Raw genomic sequence first — 13,792 nt, 5'->3', positions numbered from 1 at the left:
TAAGCATAAGTAACATAGAATATAATATAAATAATGAGTTGTTCTCACTTTTTAATAAAACACATCCCAAAAGAACATGTGTTTTGCCCTTTTTGCTGTAGTGAATTCTCAGGATGTTTGAATATGTTTTCTCTAAATAAATGCTCTAATAATCATCATCAACAGAATTTTCAAAAATATGTGATTGTGAATAGGCATTGTTAGTCCTATTTATTAAAGTCAGGACAAAAGGCGTTTACCTGGATACCTACAGGTTTCAACTTTCAATCTAGTACTGATTAGGTAATAATGAAAAGTCGTGAGTGGTTTCTGTTGGTGAAACCACTGTGTTTTCGTAGATAAGTACCTTTATGCTCTTTATAACCTATTCTATTTTTCGCAGCATACAGTATTTCATTGTTAACAGTGAGCACACCCCTCTTAAGAACCTGCTACAGAAATGTTTGTCATGCTTTCATTTAACTATTTCACACAGGCATACCCTTTTTTTTTTTTTTTTTTAAACAAACTTTTTATACATTTTTAAACACAGAATGCAAACTCAAGAGTACATTGCAGGTAGATTATATAAAATAGTATGATTTGGAGCATGAGTCAACGATGAAATACAATGAAATGCTCTAAACAAGAAGCAGCAATATCTTTGCAGTGATGGCATGGAATTGAGCTATGAATATACGAATCGTTATGTGTTTAGGTCACTGTAGAAAAGAGAGATATAATGCTAAAAAGAGCAAAATAAAAGAATGTTTCAAAGACAGGTAGAGGAGTAGAGAGGGGGTAGGTAGCCAGCCCGGGCTTCGCAGGTTTTCAGACTCTATGTCGTATCAGAGAGAGAGCATGATTGATCGAGGTTAAGGTCGGGGTTATAGTCTAACCACAGAGACCATGTTTGTAAGAATTTTAAATGCATATCATTAAAAATAGAAGTTTTCGCAAACCATGATTTCTGTGATCATCTGTTTCACTTCGATAAAGTTCAGGGACAGCTGTCTCCAAGCTTTGGCGACAGTCTGATATGCTGCTAAAATGATACATTTATACCAATTTCCTCTCTGACCCCACCAGGTCCAAATTAGGCTTATGGAGCAGGGCTTCCCATTGATTTCAGCTAAGGGGGTTGTTAATGATAGTGAAAATCATATTTCATATTTGTAACCATAACTTCTAGGCTGTGGATCATTGCCACCAGTTATAAAAAGCATTATCTAGAAGTCACATTCTCAGAAACACAGGGGGGAGGCTGAAGGCATGAATTTTGCATTCTGCTCCGGAGTCATGTACCAATGGAAAATTGGTTTGTGGGCATTTTCCTGGGCTTAAGCATAGATGAAAAAACTGGCTGTGGCTAACTACATTTTTCCCCAGTATGAAATGTCCAGAATTTCCCTTAGATTGCTTTCCCAATCAAAGATATACTTAGGTTTTGTGTCGTCATGAGAGAAAACTAGAGCTGCGTAAAAGAGTGATATTAGATGGCCAAGTGTGGATTATCTTTACAGCTGGGAAGGTTGTTGTTCTTAAAGAGGATCTTCAGTGTCCTAATAAAAAATCAAAAGTCACCAGCTATAAATACTGTAGCTCCTGACTTTTAATATAAGGACACTTACCTGTCTAAGGATCCAGCGCAGTCTTCACCCAGGCCAGTTCTTCACTGGTCTTCAGCTCCTCAGCATTGGCACGTTTACTAATGGAAGCCTATCCGAGCAGAAGTGGAAGCGTGTACCTGTCAAAACCAGGTACCCACTCCTCAAAAAAAAAAAATTGTGGTGGGGGGGGGGCAGGGTAGTAGCAGGTGGAAGAGCAGATACTATTTAACAAAAATGTGCCGCGCTTCGCTAAGAATGCTCAAAATAAATAAATAATATATAATAGGTGCAACCAAGTGCTAATATAGTGCATTACTTTATTACTAGAACGATTTTAAAAGGATAATACACTATGATTTGATTATTCCTCTATATTAACCACCGTGTAAGGGGAGCCTATCGTTTGAGTGGAGAGGGACCCCAAACAGCAGGATACCATCCTATCCATTTTGGCCCATTTAAAGGGACACAAGCGTGATATGACCCCTTTCCACGGTGGTTAATATAGAGGAATAATCAATTCATAGTGTATTATCCTTTTAAAACTGTTTTATTATAAAAGTAATGCACTCACATATACTCTGTATAAACACTGCTTTGTGCACAAAATGTGTCCTCCGGATTTTATTCATTGGTGAATATCCTAAAGTATCCAGCTGGTGTCAGTATGGAACCATCGAGCTTCGAGCATAACCTTTGAGTGGCAATGGACCCCAAACAGCAGGATACCATCCCATCCATTTTGGCCCATTTAAAAGGATACAAGCGTGATATGACCTCACTTAATGGTTTGATCATATACTTGAGTTGAGAGCACATCTGGTGGGGGAGCACAATAAATGCAAGTTTATTCACACAAGAAATCAATTGGATATTTTATTTTAAAAGGAACTAGGCATGATTGAAGAAGCACATATCTATGGTCTTTTTTATATAATCTTTATTTATTGTATCATTTGATATGGAAATGGACATTACTTTTGTTTTTTGTTCATAACATGGTTATGCATATTGGTTATTGAATATTGATATTGGTTCACATATATATTTATTTTGTCACCTGATATCTATATTAGCACTTGGTTGCACCTATTTATATATTAATTAGTTATTTTGAGCATTCTTAGTGAAGTACGGCACATTTTTGTTAAATAGTATTGGTTGGCACACTAGTATGAGTATGTGTTAGGTGCAGGCGATTCACAATTAGCACTTAGTATCAATTAATATTCACATAGCAGCTCACAAGCTTTCATTTTCAGGCAGAAGAGCAGAACTTCCCCTTTTTGGTGAAGTTCCACTTTACTAAACGTATAAATGACGTGGGATAGTTGAAGCAGACGGAACGATTTTCATGACGTAAGATACCAATGTTTCCAAAGGTGGGAAGATGATTTGACGACATTTAGTGTTAGAAGTTTGTGTACATATTTTACGACTTTCACCTACCATCATGCGAAAGCCAACAAATCATCAAATGCGGGGGAAACATGAAATTATAAAGAATCCCAGACAGAGGTAGATGAGGGGAGTTCAGCTGGTGAGAGAACTTCACCAGGCCCCAGCATTTAAGGGAGTGGTGTAGTTCAGGATCATCTCCCCTTGCGATTGGGACCTTTTCCGATCATGTGACTGCCGTGACAGCAAATCACGGCGGTCACATGACCCTAAAACACCGCCTCCCGGCATCTGAAACCCCTTAAAGGGCTAGGAGGTGCCAGCGTGAAGAGGTTAAAGACAGCTGTTGAGGATGACCTAGAATATGGTTGCCTTCACCTGCCTGATCACACTTTTCAAGACTCGGCAGCACTTCTGTGCTTCTCCTCCTCCCTGCTGTCAGGAGTACTGAGTGACGCTGCTGTCACTTCTCCTGTCAGCCTATAGTGGCAGAGAGAAGGCAAGATCATCATTGGGCCACCATGTACTTGGAGCTCCTGGGTAATACCCTAGGGTGCCCATGCATTAGGGACAGACTCAATGGACCATTTGTTTTTTTTCTGCCATCACTTTCCTATGTTTCTATGAAAATACTACAATAGTCGTTGCTGATAATGCACACATTAGCTCTAGCTGGATTTGTATTGTGTAATGTGTTTCTCATTAAAACCTCCTCAGGCTGACTGTAACTTGTGAAAGCAGCAACAGAAAAGCCTCGGAAGAATGCCAATGCCTGTTGATGAGGTAACACTTTCAGTCTAATAATACATTTACCAATACTTTTCAGTAATAAAGCAAATTCCCCATTGGGACGTGTATTGACAAGCTTTTGTTCCCTTCAACTGGCTTATGCATTTCCATACAAGTCTATAGGAATGCAAAACACAAATATGCGACCTCACAGAACTGGGATTTTTTCCATGGGGCATATTTGCATTCCTGTCTTTGTGCTGGGAGCACAAAGACCGGGGTGTCACTGAGAGCCCCGAGTCCTGTTCTAATGTCCTGTTCTAACAATTGGGACCCCTGGATGATCGGGACCCGGGACTCCCAATTCTGGCACAAGGTGTTGAATTTATTCACTTCAATTGGCATTTTCTATTTTTTTTAGAGAGGTGTTCACAGCATTTTTTCACTATATTTATTTTTTTTATTTATTTATATTTTTCACTATATTTCCTATAGCTATAGAATTGGCATTATAGCATTCTGTTTTTATTTATAAATTGAACATTGCCATAGTTTGTTAGTTTGAAAGCATCATGCTCTTCTGCTATCGTTCACTATCTGTGCAAAGCTGTGATACAATTTTACATGTAGAAGACTAGAATAGAATATAATTTTTTTTTTTAATTCAGGACAGGGCCACTTTTTCTAAGCAATTTGCATAAAAACACATAAATGCTTTCTCATCTGATGTCCCTATATCTGTTTGTAACATTTGCATACCACATTTATTTATTATACATGAGATAAGTGTATTAGCGTAAGTTATTATGTTTGTGTGTATCCTTTTCAGAGTGGAAATACACAGTTGCATTATGCTGCTCATGCTGAAAACGTAGAGAAAGTAGTCTGCCTGTTGCAGGATGGATATGACATTCTGGGCCGAAATGCGGTATGTGTTTGAAAATGCTAAGTCACCTATAACTGAACATTTTTGTGTAAATAGGGTTCAAAAGGGCAGTATTTTTAGTCCTCGTACACACTGGACATTTGATAACGCTGGTAATGTTAGCTGTGTAAAGTCACGTTAAAAATGTGAGGTTTTTAGCTTTTTTTAGCGTTTTTGCATTAGTGTTCAGCTGCGTTTTTCCATGTTTGCGGTATTTAGCATTTTTTTTACCAAAAAGAATTTTTTTTTTGGGTTAAAAAAATGTCCAAAAACTCCAGTTTGTGGTGTTTTACTGCGTTTTGCTGCGTTTTTTAGGGTTAGAATGTTTTTACTGCTAAATAACTCCTTTAGAAACCCACTAGTCCTGGGTTTTTTTTCCAGCCAAAAAGCATCCCAGCCAAAAACCACTGATTACAGTCTATGTGTGCATAGACACATAGGATAACATGCTGAGGAGTTCATTGGATGTAGAAAAAAACATCAAAAGACAAAAACAGCCGCTGTAAAAACATCAAGTGTGCATGAGGACTTAGTATTAAAGCTGAGGTTTAACCTGCACATATTTTGCATTCCCTCCTTCTTCTCCTCCTCAACGTGCTAATGACATTTTTAAATAAGACCTTTCCATTTCCATTACATACCTTATTTACAATACCCCTATTAATTCACAAAAAGTTAACGCAGACCATACCATAATACCTTAATGTAAATTTACCATCAATAACATCATCCAGTGATGGAGATCTACATCAGTTATGATGGTGTCACACCAGAAGAAGAAAAACCCACCGACACAATCTGATCCCGATGATGCTGACTCACCCGCAAATAACAGCTCCAGTGGAAGACAGCTAATTATAAAAAAAAGAGCGAGGTTTCCTGGGGCATGACCATACAGTATTTGAATAATGATGTCACGGGGATTCATTTGATAAACATGTATGCTAATATGTGACATAAGAAATTGCAACTACCACCATTTTATTCCCTAGGGTCTTTGCATTCAGAAAATAATAAACTTCAGGCCTAAAACGGAAAACATAGCTCTGATAGAAGTGATTACAAAGAGGTGGTTAAATGCTCCCATCCTTGGGACAAACATAGATCTATACTCAAAAAAAAAGTTATAAAGCAGAGAAAAATGTATAGTTTAAAAAAAAGGGACCGGCTCAATGGACTATCTGGTCTTTTTCTGCCGCCATGTCTGTGTTTCTAGAGTATTACTTTACTTTTCATTTAAAAAAAAAAACAAAAAAAACCTCTTCATTTAAAAAAAGTCTCATATGTTGTAGGTGCTTTAGCAGACTTTTTGCAGTCTTTTACCAATTCCTGCCTTGTGGTTACTTACAAATACATTTCAGTAACTTCCTCTTTTAGAAGTGCTAAGTAAGCAGGTCTGCCTGTTAAAACTATAGGAACTTGAGTGTTTAAATAAGAGGAAATCTGCTCAGGTAAGCAGCCAGCTAATCACATGAGCAGAATATGACATTTTTGGGGGTTTTCTGACCGTACAAGATGCTTCTAGTTGACATGTTTACCGTGAGCATTTATAGCTGGATACAACTTGAAATGATTGAAATTATAACAGCAATGAATTACAAAGTGACTTGTTAGCAATTATATATGTCAGGGGAGTCAAACTCAATTTCATCGAGGGCCACATTGGCATTGTGGTTGTCCTCAAAGGGCCGGTTGTATCTGTAAGACTATGTATGCAGAGTTCAGAAGTATGCTATGTGCAAAGTGCAGAGTTCATGAGTGCGCTATCTACAGAGTGCAGAGTTCAGATGTGCGCTATGTACAGAGTGCAGAGTTCAGAAGTGCGCTATGTACAGAGTGCAGAGTTTAGGAGTGCACAGTGTACAGAATGCAGAGTTCAGTAGTGTGCTATGTACAGAGTGCAGAGTTCAGGAGTGCGCTATGTACAGAGTGCAGAGTTCAGGAGTGCGCTATGTACAGAGTGCAGAGTTCAGGAGTGCGCTATGTACAGAGTGCAGAGTTCAGGAGTGCGCTATGTACAGAGTGCAGAGTTTAGAAGTGCGCTATGTACAGAGTGCAGAGTTTAGGAGTGCACAGTGTACAGAATGCAGAGTTCAGTAGTGTGCTATGTACAGAGTGCAGAGTTCAGGAGTGCGCTATGTACAGAGTGCAGAGTTCAGGAGTGCGCTATGTACAGAGTGCAGAGTTCAGAAGTGCGCTATGTACAGAGTGCAGAGTTTAGAAGTGCGCTATGTACAGAGTGCAGAGTTCAGTAGTGTGCTATGTACAGAGTGCAGAGTTCAGGAGTGCGCTATGTACAGAGTGCAGAGTTCAGGAGTGCGCTATGTACAGAGCGCAGAGTTCAGGAGTGCACAGTGTACAGAGTGCAGAGTTCAGGAGTGCGCTATGTACAGAGTGCAGAGTTCAGGAGTGCACAGTGTACAGAGTGCAGAGTTCAGGAGTGCGCTATGTACAGAGTGCAGAGTTCAGGAGTGCACAGTGTACAGAGTGCAGAGTTCAGGAGTGCGCTATGTACAGAGTGCAGAGTTCAGAATTACGCTATGTACAGAGTGCAGAGTTCAAAAGTGCACTATGTACAGAGTGCAGGGTTGAGGTGTGTACAGAGTGCAGGGTTGAAGAGTGTACTATATACAGAGTGCAGGGTTTAGGGGTGTGCTATACACAGAGTGCAGGGTTCAGCACTTTTTACAGACTGTCCAGATCTCACTTTCACCTCTCCTCCTTGACTCTGACCTCTGCACCACTCTACCACATCCACCACCTCTGCACACATCTCCCTATACAACCCTCATCTCTTCCCCACCTCCAAAAGCTTCCTGGCATCTCACCTACCCTGCCCAGCTCTAGTACCTCCCAGCAGTGTAGGCGGCTTCACCTCTTTTTCATTTGTAGGAGGATCATTAGTCGGTATCTGTCCCAGCCAAGCCCCGCAATGAGTGCATGCAAGGCTGGGCTGGGAGAGCCACGAGCCGCCGAAAGGAAAGCTGTCCTTGTAAACACAGAAAGCTGCAGAGCAGAGGGCAAGAGCTGGAGGTGGTGGAACAGAGTTCCACCATGTTCTGGCTGAAAAAAAGCCCTGGCTATGAGGGCCACATGAAATTGCCTGGAGAGCTGGATTCGGCCCACGGGCCTTGTGTTTGACACATGTGATATGTAATATGTATAGTTTTTGGAAACTTCATTTTTTGAAGCAAGTTTGAAATTCAAGGCAAGTATAAATGTGTGTGTGAATGTAGAGCTTGCAAACATTTCCATGATGATTGGCAATAATCTTTTAATCAGTAAACATACTTTTGACTTTTACCAATTATGACTGTTACTAACAATCTGGTTGTTACGAATTACTTTATCTTTTATGTAACATCTGACGAATTAGCTATTTTGCGCTTAAATTCTCCTTAAAGCAAATTCTAAAAATCTCCTTTAAACCAAAATGAAAACGTTTACATAATGCAGCTTACCAGTCCTTAGGTGTGGTGGCTACATTAGTTTTCTTTTTACAGGCTTTTTTTTATCTGGTGATCCTGCCCTGAATACACTTACTCATTTGTCTCTATGGAGTTACATTGGCAGCTTAGGACAGGAAGTGTTTAGAACTACAGAACACCTTCATCTCTACTCATCTCCATAACACAGCGGGAGGTGTTCTGTAGTCCAGGGAGAGATATGGGAACAATATTAAAGTGGAGCTCCACCCAAAAGGGGAAGTTCCGCTTCAAGGCCTCGTCCCCCACTCCCCATTAAGGATTGGCACCTTTTTTTGGAGCTGGGGGGAAAGGTATGGGTACCCAAATTTGACAGGTACCCACTTCCACTTCTGCTGAAATTGCCTAGGCAATCAGAAGTGGATGTTGTCCCACCTCCCATCTCTCCCTGTAGTTTTCTGTGACGCGTAACAGGTCCCAGACGATTGCAGGACCATTCACAAAGAGCAGCGCTACTGGCACATGTGCAGTGGGCACCTGGCTGTGAAGCCGCAGGCTGGCTTGAGATGTTGGCGCCGGGGATGACCAGTGAGTGTCTGTTTTTTAAGAGTGAGCAGCTACAGTTTTTGTAGCTGCTGACTTTTATTTTCTTTTAATTTTGACTGGACCTCTGCTTTAGCTGTTAAGAATGCAGTACAGGGAGAAGTTATCATCTCTCAAGATCAACAGGTATTTTTTTTTGCAATTATCAGATATAACAAAATGCTTTCAATTGGATACAAAAGGGAGCAAATAAGAGATGTTCATTGTCAGGTGTTTATGTACACTTTAATTGATCATCTTTACAGACAGCATTCAAGAACTGGATAAAAAAGGGTGCATAGAGGTGTAGGTGTGATCCAAGTTCCCCCAGGCACTGTGCTGCCTTTTGCCAACATACACACAACAGCTTTCATGTGTATGCCTATGCAGAGTGGAAGATGGGGAAGTGGCCAAATGCTAGCAGCACTGATTATCTTGGCCAAAGAAATAATAGCAGCATGAATGTTATTTGCAACCTGTTTGGTCTCTTAGAGTGGATCTAAGGTACAAACACTATCCTAGGCTCCAGCGGTGCCCATGTCCCTGGCTGGTGCTGTCATCTTTTCCCCAGCTTCCTACAGATGCTGGTCTTCACCCATTTTGATTGGTCTTGGGAGATAACATCACTTCCACACATGTGCAGGAGTGCAATCATCCTGACCAGGGCTTTGGATAAGGGGGTACCACCAGTCCTCCAGTACAGGGCCCAGGCCAGCAGGGGGGGCCCAGGCAGCTGGGTGAATCAGATGTGGACAGGGAGGGTGATCAGCAAAGCACGGGTGAAAATTACTGAAACCGATCCCCTGTATGGCTCTCTCTGCAGCAGCTGAAAGCTGGCTTCTTCTCCTCTCTTTACAGGGGATCAGTTTCAGTAATTGGCCCCCTCTGCACCCATGACCTTCCCTGTACACCATACGTTTCCCTCTGCTGCTCAAGCCCCCCCTTTGTGCCCCTACCCCAAAGTGCTGCCGGTTTCCCTCCTCTCCTTCCCACCAGCAGCTGCCAGCACACAATAGAATCCTTCAGGATGTAGAGTGGGAGAAGGGTCCGGTAAATATGTCACATTTACCAGCCCCTTCCTTTCCTGAATAAACACAATGAGTGATTGGAACCAATCACTCACTGTTCATTCATAACTGAAGCATAGTAAACTGTGCCTTTTTTTGGGTGGGGGGGGGGCTGTCAGGTTGGCTGTATGGGCCCTATGATTTCTAACAGCAGCCCTGATCCTGACACGCTGGAAGTGTGCTGGAATGTGAACTGAGCTGCACATGCACAGCTCAATGTACACTCTGAAGGGAATTGTGAACATTCAGGTAAGTGTACTTTATTGCAGAAGAGACATTGCATGTATCTTCTGTAATAAAGAGCCTGCTTGTTGGCAATGTTTTATTTTTTGCCTTTAGATCCATTTTAAAGGCATAGCCTTCTGTCAGCTGGAACCATAGAGATTATTGCCTGAACGGGCTGAAAATTGGTGTTAAATGACCGCCCCCTTATGTCAATGGGTACCATAGTCAATGAGGCCCTATAAGTATTGTGCACAATTAGCCTATATATTTTCATCAGTCATTTTACAATTTTAGCGTAATAGTAATTTTAATTTTGTATGCTAGTATAATATAGTATCGTTATAACAATATACAGCATTTTCCTAATAATTTATTTTTGGGAGCTTGATCTTATCATTTGCAAAATGTATAATAATATAATCGGCATTGTAATTCACCCTCCCCCTACATTATTTTGGTGTGTATATAAGCATGATATTGTATTCCATACAGAGCGGTCTGACTCCTTTGCATTTTGCGGCTTTTGGAGGAAATTTGAAAGTACTTAAAAGGCTTCTTTCGGAATCTCCTGATGCAATAAATCTCCAAAGTCATAAGGTATAACCAGAAATTATGTAAACAAAATTAAAGTAAACCTACTTTAACTAGTTTTGTTTTACTAATGTCTTTTTTCCTACTTTATAAATTACAGAATTGTTATCTATATCTATCTGAAATACTCATTAGCATGTCCAAAAATGTTTCAGTCACTAAAGTACATACTAGCAACTGAACTGAACCCCAGAAAAGTATAGAAAAAAGCCCCTCCCCCCAAAAAAAAATTATTCATTCATTATGTTCGGTATTACTTTATGTATTCATTTAACTTGATATTTTCCTGTCTTAACCCCTGTACTGTGGCAGCACTAAAAGGGCCAGTCAAGTGTACTGCATGCAAATATGCTGACAGGGAACATGCTGGCTGGAGGAGAGTGCAGAGTCAGTGGAGAGAAGAGCTTACCATTCTGCTGTGGCTCCTTCTTCATTGTCCAATTACAGGCAAAGGGCAGAGAGGGGCCACAGAGAAAAGTCAAGTAACCAATCAGCCTCTGCTATCTAGTAGGGCTGTGAAACTCTCAGAACTGGCTGAGAAAAAAACATAAATACTTTGGTATATATCACACATATCACAATAAAAGCAAAAATGAACAAATAGTGCTCAAAATCAATCCTCATTTAAAATAAGATCCTTTGTCAAAAAGGACATACATAGAAATCATGGTAAAAAGCATATATAAAATGAGCGCCAAGATTACTGTGAATAGTTCAATAAACAGAAAACTCCAAACAGGAGAAAAAAAGTATTGATGTTCAATTAGTAACCGATTTTAATGTTTTTTTTCAATTTTTTATCCTGCAGTGATGATTGACTCCTTTTTTTTATAAACTTCTTTAATTTCTCTGTAATTTGCTGTAAGGTTGCAATTTGCTCTAAATCTCTGTTTCTTCAAATTGTTATCATGTTACTCTTTTCATTCATTTATCCTTCTTGTTTATTGCTGTAAATTTCATATGTTGTTGCAGACAACAAATTTTAAGAGGTTTCTCTGTTGTAGGGTTCGGCCCTTCTTCACGAAGCCATTTGGAGTGAAAGCTTAGAAGTTGTCAATTTCCTATTAGATAAAGGTGCTGATGCAAATCTGCAGGATAAGGTGAGTGTGTTGATACGACTCAACGTCCAGCACCAACAATTTAATTGAAAGCGGTAATAAACCCCAAACCAAAAATGTAATATTTTGCAGCTTAACCGTCATTAGAGGTGGCACATTTGGACAGCAGCATTGTTAATCTGGGGGGAGGGGGGTCTTAGATGTACTTACATATTTTAATAAATACGAATTGAAGCCAAACTCCAGCTAACGCTTTATAGGCAGTGATAAAGGTTTACATAAATAAATAAAGATGATAATTGTAAGCATCCTTGCTAGTTGTGGAGCTCTGCTGGAGAGCCTGTTCTTTTGAAAAACAACAAACTTACTGGCTAGATCACCAGGTGAAAATAGAAGAAAGAAAGCATAAAAAAGAAAGTGCACCAATCACATATTTGGAATGGTGAGTTGAAATATATTGAATGTTTTCTTTTAGGTTTAATACCTATTTAACCTGTTCTGCGCCGCCCTATAGCAGAAATACTGCTACAGGGCGGCACAGGTGCGCAAAATCATGTATATATACAGTATACGTGATTTTGCAGTTCTGGACAGGGGGCACGCACGCCCCCTACTTGCGCCACCATTCGATGCCTCGGCTGTCAATCACTGGGTCCTGGTCATTACGTGCGGATACCCGGTGATCGCCGAGTATCTCCGACGGGGGAGAGACCTGTGTATAAACAACACAGATCTCTCCCCTGTCAAAATTCCAGTACCTATACCTCCATTTGTACATTTGTAAACACCCCTTGTGATAGAAAGGTTGTTAAATGAAAAACATATAAATAGATAATTGTAAAAAAATGTTAAAGCTCCCCCGTCCCCTTGTGCTTAAGTGTAAATACAAATGTGCATGTAGGTCTGGCATACATATGTAAACAGTGCTTGCACCACACATGTAAGTTATTGCTGCAGTTGGCAGAGTGAGAGCAATAATTCTAGCACCATGGGTGTTACATCAGGGGTCTCAGGGGTCACAATTGTGACCCCGCTCATGCTCCAGGGGGGCCCGTGCTGTCTACATGTCACTATCACGGGCAAAGTGGAAGCTCTGAGCTTTTGGCTCCATTTTCAAATCTGAGCCGAAAAGTAGCGGAGGAAGGATGGGGTGAGGCCAACCCTGCTGGATGGGAAAGTGTCAGTGCTGACAACCAGGCGGGGATGGACACCAAGCTGTAACCGGGGTGAGCAAGGGAGGAGGAGGAGAGCACCATTCAGGAGCTGGTACTGTTGTCATTGGGGAGGTAAAAAGATACCGTTCAGATCCGTGCAGAGAACAGACACACACCGCCCCACCCCTCCCCACAACTCCTGCTGACACTTACACAAAAATTCTCACAAAATCCTGTAACACCTCCTGAGCGGCCCCCGAGGGACTGCGGACTCCAAGGGCTGCAGATTGTGCTGTGACACATTGAGCAGCATGAGCAGAGGGGGAGCTGGATTGGGAATCTGTCATTATCATTACGGGGGGGGGGGGGGTTATGTGACATTACCAGGATGGTGGGGGGGGGTGATCATTAATTTTATGGGAGGCCATGTTGTCATTATTAGGAGGAGGGTACCTGAAGGTGGGGATCATCTGTCATTACCTGTTGGAAAGCGGGTCATCTGTCATTACCTGGTGTGGAAGAGGTATTTGTCTTTACCTGGTGGAGGGTTATCTGTCATTACTTGGTGGGGGAGGAGGGTCACCTGTCATTACCTGGTGGGGGAGGGGTCATCTGTTATTACCTGGTGGGAGACAGGAGGGTCAAGTTTCATTGCCTGGTGGGGTCATCTGTCATTACCTGGTGGGGGAGAGGGGGGGGTCATATGTTATTACCTGGTGGGGGAGGGGGGTCATCTGTCCTTACCCGGGGTGGGGGTTCATGTGTCATTACCTGGTGGTGGGGGGGTCATCTGTTATTACCTGGTTGGGGGAAGGTGGTCATCTGCCATTAACTGGTGGGGGAGGGAGGTCATTTGTCATTACCTGGTGGGGGGTAAGGGTCATCTGTAATTGCCTGGTGGGGGGAGGGAGTTATCTGTCATTAACTAGTGGAAGGGTGTGGGGGGAAGGGTCATCTGTCATTACCTGGTGGGGGCCATCTGTCATTACCTGTCTTTACAGGAAGAAGGGGTCATCTATAATTAGCTGAAGTGGGGGGCTCTTGAAGGA

At 41.5% G+C, this 13,792-nt stretch overlaps 1 protein-coding gene across 1 annotated transcript in view; it reads left to right on the top strand.

Annotated features, from left to right (window-relative positions):
* Positions 1 to 3,700: 3,700 nt before the first annotated feature.
* Positions 3,701 to 13,792, top strand: part of LOC149443798 (death-associated protein kinase 1-like) — a 54,437-nt gene continuing 44,345 nt past the window's right edge. Inside the window, exons 1-4 of the mRNA XM_089655330.1 lie at positions 3,701 to 3,770; positions 4,546 to 4,644; positions 10,433 to 10,537; positions 11,536 to 11,631. Of these exons, the coding sequence (XP_089511456.1) occupies positions 3,750 to 3,770; positions 4,546 to 4,644; positions 10,433 to 10,537; positions 11,536 to 11,631 (321 nt within the window). The 5' untranslated portion in view covers positions 3,701 to 3,749. The remainder of the gene's footprint in view (positions 3,771 to 4,545; positions 4,645 to 10,432; positions 10,538 to 11,535; positions 11,632 to 13,792) is intronic.

This window comes from Staurois parvus, unplaced genomic scaffold (genome assembly GCF_062004578.1).
Source record: "Staurois parvus isolate SC_StPar_1 unplaced genomic scaffold, SC_StPar_1.0 ptg000832l, whole genome shotgun sequence".
Lineage (NCBI taxonomy): Eukaryota > Metazoa > Chordata > Amphibia > Anura > Ranidae > Staurois > Staurois parvus.
The sequence above is the reverse complement of the archived record's forward strand: the minus strand, read 5'-3'. Positions and strand labels throughout refer to the sequence as shown.